Source organism: Chiloscyllium punctatum, chromosome 7 (assembly GCF_047496795.1).
Source record: "Chiloscyllium punctatum isolate Juve2018m chromosome 7, sChiPun1.3, whole genome shotgun sequence".
Lineage (NCBI taxonomy): Eukaryota > Metazoa > Chordata > Chondrichthyes > Orectolobiformes > Hemiscylliidae > Chiloscyllium > Chiloscyllium punctatum.
Window position 1 is genome coordinate 77425904 of NC_092745.1, and position 17290 is coordinate 77443193.

At 39.8% G+C, this 17290-nt stretch overlaps 1 protein-coding gene across 2 annotated transcripts in view; it reads right to left on the reverse strand.

Moving 5' to 3' along the window:
* The window catches only part of LOC140479834 (SERPINE1 mRNA-binding protein 1-like), a 43241-nt gene that overhangs the window by 19492 nt on the left and 6459 nt on the right, over window positions 1-17290 (reverse strand). Inside the window, exons 3-5 of one of the 2 annotated variants that reach the window (XM_072574110.1) lie at window positions 703-834; window positions 261-332; window positions 91-165 (exon numbers count right to left, since the gene is read on the reverse strand). In XM_072574110.1, the coding sequence (XP_072430211.1) occupies window positions 91-165; window positions 261-332; window positions 703-834 (279 nt within the window). Of the gene's footprint in view, window positions 1-90; window positions 166-260; window positions 345-702; window positions 835-17290 lie in introns of both variants that reach the window. The other variant, XM_072574109.1, reaches the window with a different exon arrangement.

A 17290-nucleotide genomic window follows, 5' to 3' on the forward strand; every position in this document is an offset into this window, starting at 1 on the left:
TTCCTACAATTGTATTCATGCAAGATTAACAAGCATCTTAACAAATTCTATTGTAAAGATCTTTAACTCTCATATCACTTGACAACTCACTTGTTCTCAGAGTCAACTACTTGTTGTTCATCTCCCTCAGGTGTCTCTTCAGTAACAGCTGATTGATCAAGTTCACTATGCATAGAGAGAAAAAAAGTCTTAGTTTTATAGGCCACACAGTGCAAACAAAATTAGCAAGGTTTTAAACAAGAAATAGTTTTTGTACTAACCCAAGTTCATCTTTTACTGTTCCCCAGTTGTGTGATCCACTGCCACCCCGTTTGTCTTCTGGTTTCAGGCCACTGGAAGAGAAACTACTCTCTCTATATATCTGTTGTATATACATAACTACTCAATTTAAAATAAAACTCACCAGCATTTCCAAGATTATTGGCACTTTAAAGTATTTGCATTTCAACTAATTCATTGCATTAGGTTTAGATACAAGCTGATTTTTTATTCAACCTTAAATTAACATTGTACCTCCAGCAAATACTGTATTCTGGAAATTCTGTTTGAATTGTCAAATTAAAAAGTTACATAAGCAAAACATTTCATCTTTATTTTAACTGGCAGGTTAAAGACAAAGATTTTGTGTTTAACCATAACAATTTTAAAGCGTGCATTATTGATTAAGAATTCTTTATTGCAACAATAGTTATATCAACTTACGATCGGTCACTTCCACTATGCCTGTCAAATTCACGTTTTCCACGGGAGTCAAAACCATCACTCCTTCCCAGGCCACGACCACGGCCACGTCCTCTTCCACGTCCACGCAATGGTCTGTCACGATCAACAGGCCTAGGTAAAAAGCAATGAATTAAACGCAATATAAAAATGCTCAATGCTTCAGTCATCAGAGTCACTAAACCAAAAGTCATAACAAATCAATTTCATTTATCCACTTGTTTATGAAAAACATGCAAAGCAGTTTCTAGAACAATGTTACAACAGACAACTCTCTCATCTCCCATTTCGTACTTCTAGACAGTTTAGGACTGCATGCTTGCAATCTAACACTTTCGACCCTTTTAATGCCTTTGTAAGCAGGATCTTCATTTAACAAAAACAGAAATTGCTCAATAAATTCAACAAGTCTGGCAGCATCTGTGGAGAGAAAGCAGAGCCGGTGTTTCGATCCAATGATCCTTCATTAGAACTAGAGCAGAAACACTGACTCTTTCTCTCCACAGATGTTTCTGGACCGGAGTTTCTCCAGCAACTTGCTTTTGTTTTCAGCAGAACATCTTGACTATTGAGTGTGTCAACTTAATGATTCATACATTATGGAAACAGAACTTTCATTACAAATATAATTGCTCAAAGTAAGATCACTGAAATTTGGCTTGGCAACATCTGAATCTACAATTTTTTTTCCATATATCAAAAGATCATGTTTGCTTACAAGATCAGAGTTAGAAGAGCAAGAACTATGAAAACACAGGAGGATCAGTTAGATTTAGGAGAAATGCCCTGTTTTTACCAGAGATGTAAATTATTCATATAATTCCAGAGATTAAAGAAATGTTCAGAAAGTAACTGGTAAACAAGGGAAATTCATGAAGTATCCATGTACTTTATAGATCAAAGAATAGGTTTTTAAATTAGTTTGGATCTCCATCTGGGATCTACCAAAAGAGCGCTAAGAGCTCCCAAGAAATGTCATAGCTCAAAACAGCAGGAAGCGAGAAAGATTCCCAATACCAGTGACACTCCTTAGTTTCAATCCAAGAGAAGTGCAAGAACCCTCAAGATACTAGAATACATTGAGGAATTCTTAGATGGAATGAAGCACAGGACAGGAAGCCGTTAAAGATTGTTCTGGTTTAAAGAAATCTTTTACTAAATAATAGTAAAGTCAGTAATATGCAGCAGGGAAAGACATAGAACCTAGAACATTACAGCGTAGTACAGGCCCTTCGGTTCTCAATGTTGCACCAACCTGCGAAACCAATCTGAAGCCATCTAATCTACACTATCCTATTATGATGCATATGCTCATCCAATGACCATTTAAATAGCCTTAAAGTTGGCGATTATACTACTGTTGCAGGCAGGGCATTCCACGCCCTTACTATTGAGTAAAGAACCTACCTCTGACATCTGCCATATATCGATCACTCCTCAATTTAAAGCTATGTCCCCTCATGCTCACCATCACCATCTGAGGAAAAAGGCTCTCACTGTCCACCCTATCTTGAGAATATGTACAGGGTATGAGCAGGCAGCGAAAGAGTTAAGTTTTGAGTTTTGTGAAACGAGAGATTCAGCTGAGCAGAACTCAGATCAGATAAGAACTTTCAGTTAACAATAGGGTGTATGAGGCAAGGGTAGCAGGTTAACAAGGTGGAAAGCATTCATTATGTAGACCCATTTAACAATATTGGAAGCATTCAGTATGTAAGGTCAGTTTAACAAGGTGAAAAGTATTCATTATGTGAAGGCAGTTAAGGTTAAGAACATTCATTATGCAATAGCAGATGCTTAATCTTTACTATTGACACTCGCTGATTTTAACAGTCATCCAATCAATACGTATGTTGCTTAGCACCGATCCTTGTGGCACTCCACTGGTCACAGGCCTCCAGTCTGAAAAACAACCCTCCACCACCACCCTGTTTTCTATCTTCCAGCCAGTTCTGTATCCAAGCAGCTAGTTCCCTCTGTATTCAGTGAGATGTAACCTTGACAACCAGTCTCCCATGGAGAACCTTGTTGAACGCCTTACTGAAATCCATATTGATCATATTGATCTACTGCTCTGTCCTCAATTCTCTTTGTTACTTCTTCAAAAAACTGAATCAAGTTTGTGAGACATGATGTCCCACATACAGAGCCATGTTGACTATCCCTAATCAGTCCTTGCCTTTCCAAATACATGAACATCCTGTCACTCAGGATTCCCTCCAACAACTTGCCCACCACCATCAGGCTCACTGGTCTATAGTTCCCAAGCTTGTCCTTACCACCTTTCTTCAACAGTGGCACCACATTAACCAACCTCCAGTCTTCTGGCACCTCACCTGTAACTATCGATGATACAAATATCTCAGCGAGAGGACCAGCAATCACTTCCCTAGCTTCCCATAGAAGTTCTAGGATACACCTGATCAGGTCCTGGGGACTTATTCACTTGTATGCAGTGCTCAAGCAAGCGAAGCCTTCAACACTCGTATTCACAGTCGGAGGCTGAGGAGTGATCTTGTAGAGATTTATAAAGTCATGAGGGACATGGATAGGATAAATGGATAGAATAATAAATAAATCGGGAAATCATGTCTCACAAACTTGATTCAGTTTTTTGAAGAAGAAGTAACAAAGAGAATTGAGGAGTCCAGAACTGGAGGGCATAAGTTTACAGCGAAGGGAAAAGTGTAAAAGAGACTTAAGGGGCCACCCTTTCACACAGAGGGTGGTGCATGTATGGAATGAGCTGCCAGAGGAAGTGGTGGAGGCATGTACAATTACAGCATTTAAAAGGTATTTGGATGGGTGTATGAATAGGAAGGGTTTAGTGGGATGTGGGTCAAGTATTTGCGAATGGAATTAGATTAGGTTAGGATATCTGGTCAGTTAGGACAAGTTGGATGGAAGGGTCTATTTCCATGCTGTACATCTTTATGACTATCTGGATACTTCGCCTTGTAAAATGACTGTATAATTCATTAAGAATCTGCTGTTCCAGACAAAAGACCAAGAACTCATGTCCCTGTGCACATGGACGATCATTCTTTCTCTCTCCAGGACCTGGAATAAACATGAGGGAGGTCAAATAATACTGAGTCTCTGAGCAATTTGCTTTAAGTGTGTGTGCACGCACGTGCGTGTGGGTGGTGTGGCCGCGGTGGGGGTGGCGCGGATAGGACTACAATCTAATCATCCAATCTTCTATGTCTCAATTAAGTCACCTCTTAACCATCTTCCGTCTAATGAAAACAGCCTCAAGTCCCTCAGCCTTTCCTCATAAGACCTTCCCTCCATACCAGCAACATCCTGATAGATCTCCTCTGCACCTTTTCCAATCCTTCCACGTCCTTCCTATTATGCAGCAACCAGAACCGTACACAATACTCCCAAGTGCAACCGCACCACAGAGTTTTGTACAGCTGCAACATGGCCTCATGGCTCTGAAACTCAATCCCTCTACCAACAAAAGCTAACTGTACACCTTCTTAACAATCCTATTAACTTGGGTGGCAGCTTTCAGGGATCTGTGTACTTGGACACCAAGATCTCTCTGCTCATCCACACCAAAAATCTTATCTTTAGCCAAGTACTCTGTATTCCTGTTACTCCTTCCAAAGTGAATCACCTCACACTTCACCACATTAAACTCCATTTGCCACCTCTCAGCCCAGCTCTGCAGCTTATCTGTGTCCCTTTGTAACCGACAACGTCCTTCCGCACTGCCACAACCCCACCAACTTTAGTGTCATCCGCAAATTTATTAACTCATCCTTCTACGTCCTCATTCAGATCATTTATAAAAATGACAAACAGCAGCGGCCCCAACACAGCTCCTTGTGGTACACCTGGAGTAACCGAACTCCAGGATGAACAAGTCCTATCAACCACATGCTGTCTTCTTACAACTAACCAATTTCTGATCCAAACCGATAAATTACCCTCAATCCTATGCTTCCATATTTTCTGCAATAAGATCCTTCAGTCCAATTCATCCATGCCGACCAGATATCCTAATAAATCTAGTTCCATGTGCCAGCATTTGACCCATTTCCCTCTAAACCCTTCCTATTCATATACCATCTAGATGCCTTTTAAAATTGTTGTAACTGTACCAGCCTCCACCACTTTCTCTGACAGCTCATTCCATATACGCACCACCCTCTGCATGAAAAAGTTGCCTCTTAGGTCCTTTTTAAATCTTTTCTCTTTCACCTTAAACCTATGCTCTTGAATTTTTGACTTCCCCACACTGAGGAAAAGACCTTGCCTATTTACCCTATCCCTCAATTTTATAAACCTCTCTAAGGTCACCCCTCAGCCTCTGACGCTCCAGGGAAAATAACGAGAGTCTATTCAGCTTTTCCCAATACCTCAAACCCACCAAGCCTGGCAACATTCTTGAAAGTCTTCTCTGAACCCTTTCAAGTTTCACAACATCCTTACAGATGAAAAGATTCACAAATGATATGCTGATATGCTAGAGCTTCGCTCCGTACACAAATTGCCTGAGGTTTAGTGATAGCAATCCAAGTTTGATACGAGTAGAGTCAGAAGGCCTCAGAAGCTTTAGATGGGCAAGTGGCTTTTAGATCAAAGTACACAAAGTTCAATACAGCAACTTACATTTATGTGGCACCTTTAATGTAATATAATGTTAACATGGTGCTTCACAGCATTTTAAGACACCAAGAGCACGGAATTCAAGAACTATCAGGACTGCATTCGAATAAACAAATCCAGAGATAATAAAGTAAATGGATATTGATGAACGAATAAGATGGTGCTTAGCACAGGAGCGTTGAAGGAGATAAAGTAATTCTCCAATACTAAAATACACATACTGAGCTATGTTTTAAATGGAGGCTTCCCAGTTCGCTATTGCAAGACTCTTAAGAATAAAACTTTGAACTACGCAAAAACATATTTCAGTCATTGCTCTGTACAAATTTTCAAGTATATACCAAAAGAAAATGACCATATATTTGCATAGCAAAAAGTAAAATACAAGTTAATAGATTGCGCTCACAACTCGCAAACAGAATTTCATTATCACTTCAACACAGCACTGAGGGAGTGCTATTCTGTTGCAGTCATCCTCCTTCAAAAGGGATTACTAAATCAATATGTAATACACTTGATCGCAGAGACATATACTTTTTTTGGATATTTCTCTCAACAAACTTTTTAAAAATTGGACCATTTAACGCCTTGCAACTTGTTGGATCCTACATATGCACAATGGCTCCATAGCAAACATAACTGTACCAAAACAAATCTTCACAAGAAACATTTGCAACACACCCCAAAAGATACAGATCTTGTATAAACACAAACATTTTTTTACAAAATCAGATTAATTAGGACAACAGCTTTTTAAAGAAATTATTCATGAGATGAGCGAGTCGCTGGCTAGGCCAGCATTTATTGCCCACCCGTAAATGCCCAGAAGGCAGTTAATAGTCAACCACATTGCAGTCACGTATAGGTCAGACCAGGTAAGGATGGCAGTTTCCTTCCCAAATGGACGTCAGTGAATCAGGTGGAGTTTCCCACAATCAACAATGGCTTCATGGTCATCAGAGTCTTATTTAAAATTGAAATCAAATTCCACCATCTGCCATGTTGTTATTCAAATCCGGGCCCTACAACATCCTAAATGATGGTTTTCATGTGATAAATTGGAGAAGAAAAGAAGCTATCAAGAAACAGGTAGGAAGATCATAACTGAATATTTAACAGGAAATGCCACATTCATAAATGCACGCACACAAGTCTTTATTTTTCCCATAATATAAACAGGGAGCCACCTACACTACCCAAAGAATCACTGCCAAGTATCTATTAAAATATTGAATATTGGACAGTGTTGAAATAGCAGCATCTCAAAAATACTGAAAAATGCAGGATAGTGTTTAAACAGCAACTGTGATTGAAACATTTACAGTAATTGTGTGATGGCAGTGTCCAGCACTATACTTCAGGTGAAACACCCAGACAACTATATAAAATGCCATTTCCATGGTGGAGATACAAAGAACCCAACTCTGATGCAGTACACTAATACTTGCAGAAGGTGAAATTATGGCAACTAAGTTTCAGAGGCACATAGTATACAGAGTAAATTCTGAATTACAACCACATTTTTAAAAAATGCACATCAAGAATATTCGCTCTAATAAAGACTACCCTAGAGAATGTTCAGAGCAGAACTCCATACTAAAAGGAGTGAGTGTAATGAATATACCCAGGAAGGGTTTTGGAAATGTCAGAGTTGCATTAGAGTTACAACTCTGCAACCATTGCTTCACTAATCTTCGCCAAAGTGGGAACTAGCCCCCAAATACAGATTTGACTGCCATGTCTTTTCTCTTGTTAGACAGGTCACTTATTAAAATAGAGTCATAGAGATGTACAGCATGGAAACAGACCCTTCGGTCCAACCTGCCCATGCCGACCAGATATCCCAACCCAATCTAGTCCCACCTGCCAGCACCCAGCCCTTATCCCTCCAAACCCTTCCTAGTTATATACCCATCCAAATGCCTCTTAAATGTTGTAATTGTACCAGCCTCCACCACACCCTCTGGCAGCTCATTCCATACATGTACCACCCTCTGCGTGAAACACTTGCCCCTTAGGTCTCTTTTATATCTTTCCCCTCTCACCCTAAACCTATGCCCTCTAGTTCTGGACTCCCTGACCCCAGGGAAAAGACTTTGTCTATTTATCCTATCCATGCCACTCAATTTTGTAAACCTCTATAAGATCACCCCTCAGCCTCCGATGCTCCGGGGAAAACAGCCCCAGCCTGTTCAGCCTCTCCCTATTACTCAAATCCTCCAACCCTGGCAACATCTTGTACATCTTTTCTGAACCCTTTCAAGTTTCAGAACATCTTTCTGATAGGAAGGAGACCAGATTTGCATGCAATATTCCAACAGTGGCCTAACCAATGTCCTGTACAGACGCAACATGACCTCCCAACTCAATACTCTGACTAATAAAGGAAAGCATACCAAACGCCTTCTTCACTATCCTATCTACCTACAACTCCACTTTCAAGGAGCTATGAACCTGCACTCCAAGGTCTCTTTGCTAGCAACACTCCCTAGGACCTTACCATTAAGTGTATAAGTCCTGCTAAGATTTGCTTTCCCAAAATGCAGCACCTTGCATTTATCCGAATTAAACGCCATCTGCCACTTCTCGGCCCATTGGCCCATCTGGTCCAGATCCTGTTGTAATCTGAGGTAACCCTCTTCGCTGTCCACTATACCTCCAATTTTGGTGTCATCCACAAACTTACTAACTGTACCTCTTATGCTCTAATCCAAATCATTTATGTAAATGACAAAAAGTAGAGGACCCAGCACCAATCCTCGTGGCACTCCACTGGTCACAGGCCTCCAGTCTGAAAAACAACTCTCCATCACCACTCTCTGACTTCTACCTTTGAGCCAGTTCTGTATCCAAATGGCTAGTTCTCCATGTATTCCATGAGATCTAACCTTGCTAATCAGTCTCCCATGGGGAACCTTGTCAAACGCCTTACTGAAGTCCATATAGATCACATCTTCTACTCTGCCCTCAATCTTTTGATACTTCTTCAAAAACTCAATCAAGTTTGTGAGACATGATTTTCCACGCACAAAGCCATGTTGACTATCCTGAATCAGTGCTGAAAAAGCGCAGGAGGTCAGGCTGCATCCAAGGAGCTGTAGAATCGACGTTTCGGGCATAAGCTCTTCTTCAGGAATGAAGCACAGAAGGGCTTATGCCCAAAATGTAGATTCTCCTGCTCCTTAGATGCTGCCTAACCTGCTGCGTTTTTCCAGCAACACATTTTTCAGCTCTGATCTTCAGCATCTGCAGTCCTCACTTTCTCCAATCGTGAATCAGTCCTTGCCTTTCCAAATACATGTCCATCCCGTCCCTCAGGATTCCCTCCAACAACTTGCCCACCACGGACGTCAGGTTCACCAGGCTATAGTTCCCTGGCTTGTCCTTACCACCCTTCTTAAACAGTGGCACCACGTTTGCCAACCTCCAGTTTTCCAGCACCTCACCTGTGACTATTGATGATACAAATATCTCAGCAAGAGGCCCAGCAATCACTTCTCTAGCTTCCCACAGAGTTCTCAGGTACACCTGATCAGGTCCTGGGGATTTATCCACCTTTAACCGTTTCAAGACATCCAGCACTTCCACCTCTGTAATCTGGACATTTTGCAAGATGTCACCGTCTACTTCCCTACAGTCTATATCTTCCATATCCCTTTCCACAGTAAATACTGATGCAAAATATTCATTTAGTATCGCCCCCATTTTCTGTGGCTCCACACAAAGGCCGCCTTGCTGATCTTCGAGGGGGTCCTATTCTCTCCCTAGTTACCCTTTTGTCCTTAATATATTTGTAAAAACACAAATTTATGAAAAACATGTTGTCAACTGGATGGATTACAAGATTACTTAAGTATCTCAAGAATCAACTAGCATAGGATTAGTGCCACAACTGGCTCATATTGGTATTATTAAATAACCATTATTAAAACCAATGAACTATAAACCACTATAGTTAGTTTTTTGGTCGAAGCAGTTTAGATTAGATTACTTACAGTGTGGAAACAGGCCCTTCGGCCCAACAAGTCCACACCTCCCCGCCGAAGCGCAACCCACCCATACCCCTACATCTACCCCTTACCTAACACGGGCAATTTAGTATGGCCAATTCACCTGACCTGCACATTTTTGGAGTGTGGGAGGAAACCGGAGCACCCGGAGGAAACCCACGCAGACACGGGGAGAATGTGCAAACTCCACACAGAGAGTCGCCTGAGGCGGGAATTGAACCCAGGTCTCTGTCGCTGTGAGGCAGCAGTGCTAACCACTGTGCCACCGTGTTTACTAGTCTGCTATATTCAGAAGGCAAGTTAAGAAACTGAATATATGCTGAAGCTACGAGTATAACATTAATGACCCACAAGCGATCCTACTAATTATTCTGCCCAACTGCATTTTGAGTCTACCTATAGCAAATGGACTGCAGCAATTTATGAATGCACTCATCACTATCTTCTCAAAGAATGGGTACTAAATGCTAGTTCAGCCATTAATACCCACAGTTCCACAAGTGAATTAAAACTATAGCGCAAACTATTCTTTTTCAGAAACAGCTATGTTTCCTTTCTCTCAGGGTCATGAACAAGAACTCATGGAGTAACAATAAAAAGAATCCCAAAGAGAAACTTACAGGGATAACCTGGACAAAAGAAAAATATGAATACATAATGATCAAGAATAAATGTTAGAAAATCAGTGTTTGGTCGAATAGAACTTCAGAATTGAGTTAAAAAGCACACACATCAGGACAATATGCAAGAATACCAATAAAAGAGAAAAACATTTATATTATATAAGAGGAGAGTGCTGACTGGTTAATAAATAGGCCGATTGTCAATTAATAGCGTAGTTGCCAATGAACTTTTGCATTCTTCAGGGCAACATCACGATCAAGGGTCCACTTGCCAATAAATCAGCCTTACTCGTATAGTACAAATGTTGGTTTTCTCCTTTATTGATATGCTTGCAATTGTCCTGATGAATGCTAGATTAAAAGCTTCAAAATGCAAAAAAAAGTGTTTAAAATAAAAGGGACAAACAGGTATATTTTAAAAAGTGGATGTAACTTTTCAATATGCTAACCTTTGAGTACTGCAGCAACTCATGATACGTCTGAAATGTCCTACCCTTTCCTGTCAACACAAAGGAAGAAACAACTATGTCACGTGAATACCATCACCAACTACAAACATCCTTACCTGGGGAACATGTAAGTACTTCATAATCAAGAGTTCTCAAACAAGTCTTTATCCAACTGTGGTGTCACTAATGCAATTCAACATGTGAAGTCCCCAACAGTCCTTCTGAGAGTTGCTTAAAATTATGGTGTATGGACAACTTATAGGAATTGAAGACTTAAAGGAAATCAACTGACACAAAATAAAAGGGGAGGTTGATCAGGACTACTGGTGTTGAAGAGATCAGGGTAAGAACTAATGGGTGATCGATATGGCCTTCCCAGCATTATCCATATATTAAAAACCAATCCCAACATCAACAAGTACCTCATTAGGCAATAGTGTAACACTACTCAATATAGGTGCCTCTGAGTGCAAAATGATCTTATCTTCAAAAACTATGCTCAAGTAAAACTCCAAAAGGTGTTCTGCATTCAGCCAGTCAATTGTCTAAGGGTTCAGAAATTCCACTGAACTTCCAAATATATTACTTGACAACAGTAAACTGTAGAAAACCATTTTATAAATACATTTCTACTTGCAACATTATTGACAAAGATTTAATCAAAAAATAACCTATAGTACTGACTGCAGCTTAGAGGCAGTTTTAATTTTAAACTTGATGATCAGAGGATACAATGTACTTACCAGCAATGAAATGTTTCCAAACAGACACCCTGAAATACTATTTACATCATAATGATCACATGACAGACCCAATTTTATACTGCAAGGTACTGTTCCAAGAGCAGCCTGCTGACTGCAACTGAAATCATGTAAACAAAGTGAATGCTACAAGAAGGTATGATCCCATAGATCAATAGCATTGAAATGTACTCCTGGTTAAAAATAAGTCTCAAAATGTATTACCAAATCTTAATTCTTACCATTGAGGCAATAAAAAGAGGCTTCACATCCTGAATTTCAAAACTAGTAGGTACTTCTAGGTATAATCTTGTAGCCAATGTAGTCATAGCATGAAGATATTCCTTACAGTTCTACAATGAATTCTTACTTTCAATTTAACAAGACTACCAACTTTGCAGTAGTTAAAATATTGTAAATCAAGAAATTTCCATTGTAGAACATTTCATTATGAGATGAAAGTTCAGGCAAGAATGGTTTAAACCAACCAGGGAAGTTCTTAATTTGGAACAGTACTAAGAAAACAGATTACTAGGAGTTGGAGCTAGATACATCAAACAACGGAGAAATGTTCAAATACAGTATTGCTGGAAGTGCTATCTTCATACTTTTGAAACAAAACAGTTGAAACATCAACATGACATCACATCAGGCCTTTAGCAAAGTTATTAAAAATGAAATGAAAAAGGTGCTGGAGAAGCAAGTTGTTATACTTGTAATTAGATACTTCTATCTACTCTGGGAAATTAGCCTGCACTTCCACTTCTAAACATTGGTGGCATTTCAACATCCAAGCTCGCCAATGTATAAAACAAAACTAAAAATTCTGTTACTAAATAGAGAATCTGGAATTTTGTTTTAAACATTTACTTAATTTTGTAAGAATACCACTTGCCACGAATGTTTTTCATGAACTAACAACCCACTCTCATAATACATTAAAATATCCTTGCTCTTTCTGATCTGTACAGATATTACACCTCAATTACCTTTTCTCATGCTGAAATATACCTTCGAAGGATCACAACTGCAGATCTATCAAATACAAGTGAGCTGTGACGCAAATAATATTCCAAATTTGAACATGTTTAGCTGTGTTCTGACACCACCCTACGTGATCAGGTACACCATACATTAAGTTCACAGAGTCATTACAACCTATAGGTGCCCAAAAGCAAGGAAGGAGACCTCTAACCTGCATTCTTCATTGAAGTACATATTTACATTCTAATACAACTAATCAACCCATACAGACATATTCAAGTTCAGGTACACTTCAGGTAAGTCTTCACAATTTTCTCATTATTGACCTCAAGAAGGACTCGCCTCCATCCTTGTTTAATGGGCTGAGATGGAATATGCGAATTGCAGATTTGCCACGTGAAATTGGATGTTTGAAGAGGTGGCTAGATAGTTTGGATGTTTGTGCACTCCTTTCAACATCTTGACATGTCTAGTGCTGACAAAACAAAGATTGCACTGCAAAACCATTCATTTTGAAATCAAGAGTCATGCCAGCTCTCTTATTAAAATCCACGTTCCCTTCTTTCCAACTGGAAGTGCATACCTGTGATTTGCAGAGCCTTTCCAGGCCAATCACAAAATAACTTGAACTTGCTTACTTACTCCTGACGCAAAAATGTCTGAGTAACAAGAGCTGTGTGTGGAACAAATGAGCAGCTGAAGACGTGCCACGTGGATATCCTAGGAATCAGATCAAGCATGCTTAGCTGGTATGGGTCAATATCATGTTATGAGGTCAGAGTGGAGCCAATGACTGCAGCCTACAGATGCTATTAATAGCAGCATTATGGTTAGGGTAAATGACAGGAACAGACCACTCATGCCAAACAAGACATATTGTTTATGATCCACTCAAGTCTCTGGCAGATTTCCCCCCTACCAAATTCGAGAATTGTAACGAAATATTCCCTGTTATAAGTTTGTATCATTCGCCCTTAAATTAATACCATTCTCTTCAACCACTACTTGAGATGTCAAGTTCCACATTCTTACCACTGTACAGATAAAGGACTCGCTTCTGAATTCACATTGGATTGCTCAATAAATCTCATATTGGGAGCATTTGAATTATGCTCTTTGCACAAGTAGAGTAGGCAGAGAACTTCGAGAGTCTTTCATAATTTTAAAAATCACAACTAAATCACCCTCCAAAGAAACATGGCATGTTCATCCTTTCCTGATATGCATATTCATGCATTCCAGTTATCATCTCCTGTGTTTCTATATCCATAAGACATAGGAGTGGAGGCAAGGCTATTCAGCCCATCAAGTCCACTGCGCCATTTAATCATGGCTGATAGGCGTTTCAATTCCACTTACCCGCACTCTCCCTGTAGCCCTTAATTCCTTGAGAGACCAAGAATTTATCAATCTCTGCCTTGAAGACACCCAACGTCCCAGCCTCCACTGCGGTCCCTGGCAATGAATTCCACAGGCCCACCACACTCCAGCTGAAGAAATGTCTCATTTCCGTTCTAAATTGACTCTCTCTAATTTTAAGGCTGTGCCCATGGGTCCTAGTCTCCCCACTTAACAGAAACAACTTCTCAGCATCCACCCTTTCTAAGCCATGCATTATCTTGTAAGTTTCTATTCAATCTCCCCTCAACAGGAATTCCTTTCTGTAAACAGGAATCAGAACTAAATGACAAACCCAGAGTGCGACCAAACCAAAGTTCAACACAGCAAAGTATTTCAACTTTTCAATTTGATTCTTAGTGAAATAAAATGTATTTGATTTGCTTTTTATTAAAATGGCTTTGCTAACCTGTAATGCAACTCCGAGTGGTCACAGCATATGTGCAGTCAGCGACTGTACTTTCCTTCCGTGCTCTCCCCTGTCCTTCACCATCAAGAGACGTTTACACATAAGTAAAATTTATCATCCACAAATTTTCAAATTCAAAGTCAAGAATCACCACACAGTCAAGTTACACAGCACAGAAACAAACCCATCCATCCAACATGCCTATGCTGACCAGATGTCCTAAATTAATCCAGTCCCATTTGCCCCATATCCCTTTACATTCCTCCTATTTATGTACCCATCCAGATGCCTTTTAAAGGTTGTAATTGTACCATCCTCCACCGCCACCTCTAGCAGTTTGTTCTATATACGCACCACCCTGTGGGAAAAAGTTGTCCTTTTAGGTCCCTTTTAAATCTTTCCCCTCTCACTTTGAAACTATGCCTTCCAATTTTGAACTCACCTATTCTGGGAAAAAGATCTTGGCTATTCACTCTATACATGCTTCTCATGATTTATAAACTTCTATAATGGCACCCTTCAACCTCCAATGCTCCAAGGAAAAAAGCCCCAGTCTATTCAGTCTCTCCCTATAGCTCAAACCCTCCAATCCTTGCAACATTCTTGTAAATCTATTCTGAACCACTTCAAATTTAACATCTCTCCTGTAGCAGGGAGACCAGAACTGAACACATTCTAAAAATGACCTCAATGTCTTGCACACCTGCAAAGTGACATCCCAAACTCAAATGCTCTGACCAACGAAGGAAAGCACTTCAAGCACCTTTTACACCAGTGGAAACCGGAGACTCCACTTTCAAGAACAATGCACCTGCAACCCTAGGTTTTTGTTCGACAACACTCCCCAGGGCCCTATCATCAACTGTATAAGTCCTAATGAGTTTGCCTTACCAAAATGCAACATCTCATTTATCTAAATTAACTATCCTTCACCACTCAACCCATAGAACCATCTGATCAAGGTCCCATTGTACTCAAAGATATCCTTTTTAAACTATCTACACCACCAATTTTGGTGTTACCTGCAAACTTACTAACCATATATCCCATATTCACATCCAAATCATTTTGTGAAGAGCAGAAGTCCAATAAGTACTGTGAAACACAAACAAAAACAGAAATTGGCTTGCAGAAATTCAGCAGGTCTGGTAACATCTGTGGAGAGAAAGCAGCGTTAACATTTCAGGTCCAGTGACCCTTCAGACTGTTTTTATTTAAGATTTCCAGTATCCTCAGATCTTGGGTTTATTTTATCTGTGAAACACATCCACCTTCTCCCATTCTAAATAACTGTTATTCCCATAATTACTTAATGTCTTGAGTAATCCATTTTGTCACTTCTTCCCCAAATCCACATTCTCTGACCAAACCCCAAATAAATTACACTTACTGCATTACCACTGACTAGACTGCTAACTCATTAAAACAAAAATCAAGGTATGTCAAACAATTTTCATTTTTGAAATCCATGGCATTTCCAATTTAGGTGCTCTTCTTTACTTGGGAAGTTATTATTTTCACAGAACTGATGTTACACTGATTTGTCCATGACTCACAAGACATGTTCTATTTCCCATGTCTTAAATACAAGAATTACGGTAGTTATCTAACAGTCCTCATACACTACTCCTTAATGCCTCTTATCTTTTCAGATTGTTCGAAAATACATGATGCAATCCACCCAGGCCAGAGGCTGCAATTTTGCAGTCTAATTACTTTATTCAGTACGTCCTTTTGTTATCCTTGATGAACATGGCTCATTGCTCACACCATTCAATGCCATCTGTACCATGCTACTGCTCTCCAGGATTATGCAGCAAGTTGCAAATCTATTATCGCTGTCTACAAACATTATCTACATAGACTGATGAGGAATACGCCAAGATTTCTTTTCACATCTGCACTGCAGGTTAGACCATGTTAGATTACACAACTAAGTAAACTTCAACTGCTACTATTACTATTTCTGATTGAAAACTAACAAGATGAATTGCAGTTATAGAGTCATAGTAAGGTACAGCATGGAAACAGACCCTTTGGCCCAACTCGTCCATGCCATACACATATTCCATGCCAAACAGATATTCCATGCCAATCTAGTCCCCCTGCCAGCACTTGGCCCATATCCCTCCAAACTCTTCCAATTCATATAACCATCCAGATGCCTTTTCAGCATTGTAATGTTGTGCCTCCACCACTTTCTCTGACAGCTTATTCCACACACGTACCACCCTGTGAATGAAAAGGTTGCCCCTTAGGTCTCTTTTATATCTCACCCCTATCAATCTAAACCTATGCCTTCTGGTTCTGGACTCCCCTACCCCTGAGAAAAGACTTCTATTTATCCTATCCATGCCCCTCAAATTTTATAAACCTCCATATGGTCACCCCTCAGCTCCAGGGAAAACAGCCCCAGCCTAGTCAGCCTCTCACTATAGCTCAAATCCTCCAACCCTGGCAACATCCTTGTAAACCTTTTCTGAACCCTTTCAAGTTTCAGAACATCATTCCGATAAGGAGGAGACCAGAATTGCACACAATATTCCAAAAGTGGCCTAACCAATGTCCTGTAGAGCCACAACATGACCTCCCAATTCCTGCATTCAATACTCTGATCAACAATGGAAAGCATACCAAACGCCTTCTTCACTATCCTATCTGCTTGCGACTCTACTTTCAAGGAGCTATAAACGTGCAGTCCAAGGTCTCTTTATTCAGCAACACTCCATTGGACCTTACCATTAAGTGTATAAGCCCTGCTAAGATTTGCTTTCCCAAAATGCAACACCTCACATTTATCTAAATTAAAACTCCATCTGCCACTTCTCAGTCCATTGGCCCATCTGATCAGGATCCCGTTGTAATCTGAGGAAACCTCCAATTTTGGTGTCATCTGCAAACTTACTAACTATACCTCTTATGCTCACATCCAAGTTCACTACTATCTCACTGCAATTAAATATTTTAAATATTGGTCCATGAAGTATTTCACAAATCAGTACATTTGATTTCTTAATTAGAAAGGGAAAACAGGAGAGAAGTGGATGAAATTGTCTATTAACTGCTTAAGTGAAGTAAGTTTCATCAACAAAACCTGCAATCTGTCCCAGCAGACCCATAATTTGTCACTGAACAACATGTTGATGAAATATTATCGTAACTATGAATAAAAATACAGAACAATGTCAAATATTAAGATAGTGAAGAGACATGGCAGCAAGGATCAGGAATCTGACATGCAACACTTACTTTGTAATCATAAATGAATCATTTAGATGGAGGTCAGGTTAGTACACTATTTGAAAAGTAGTCCCTTAATTATTCATGCTTGCAAATA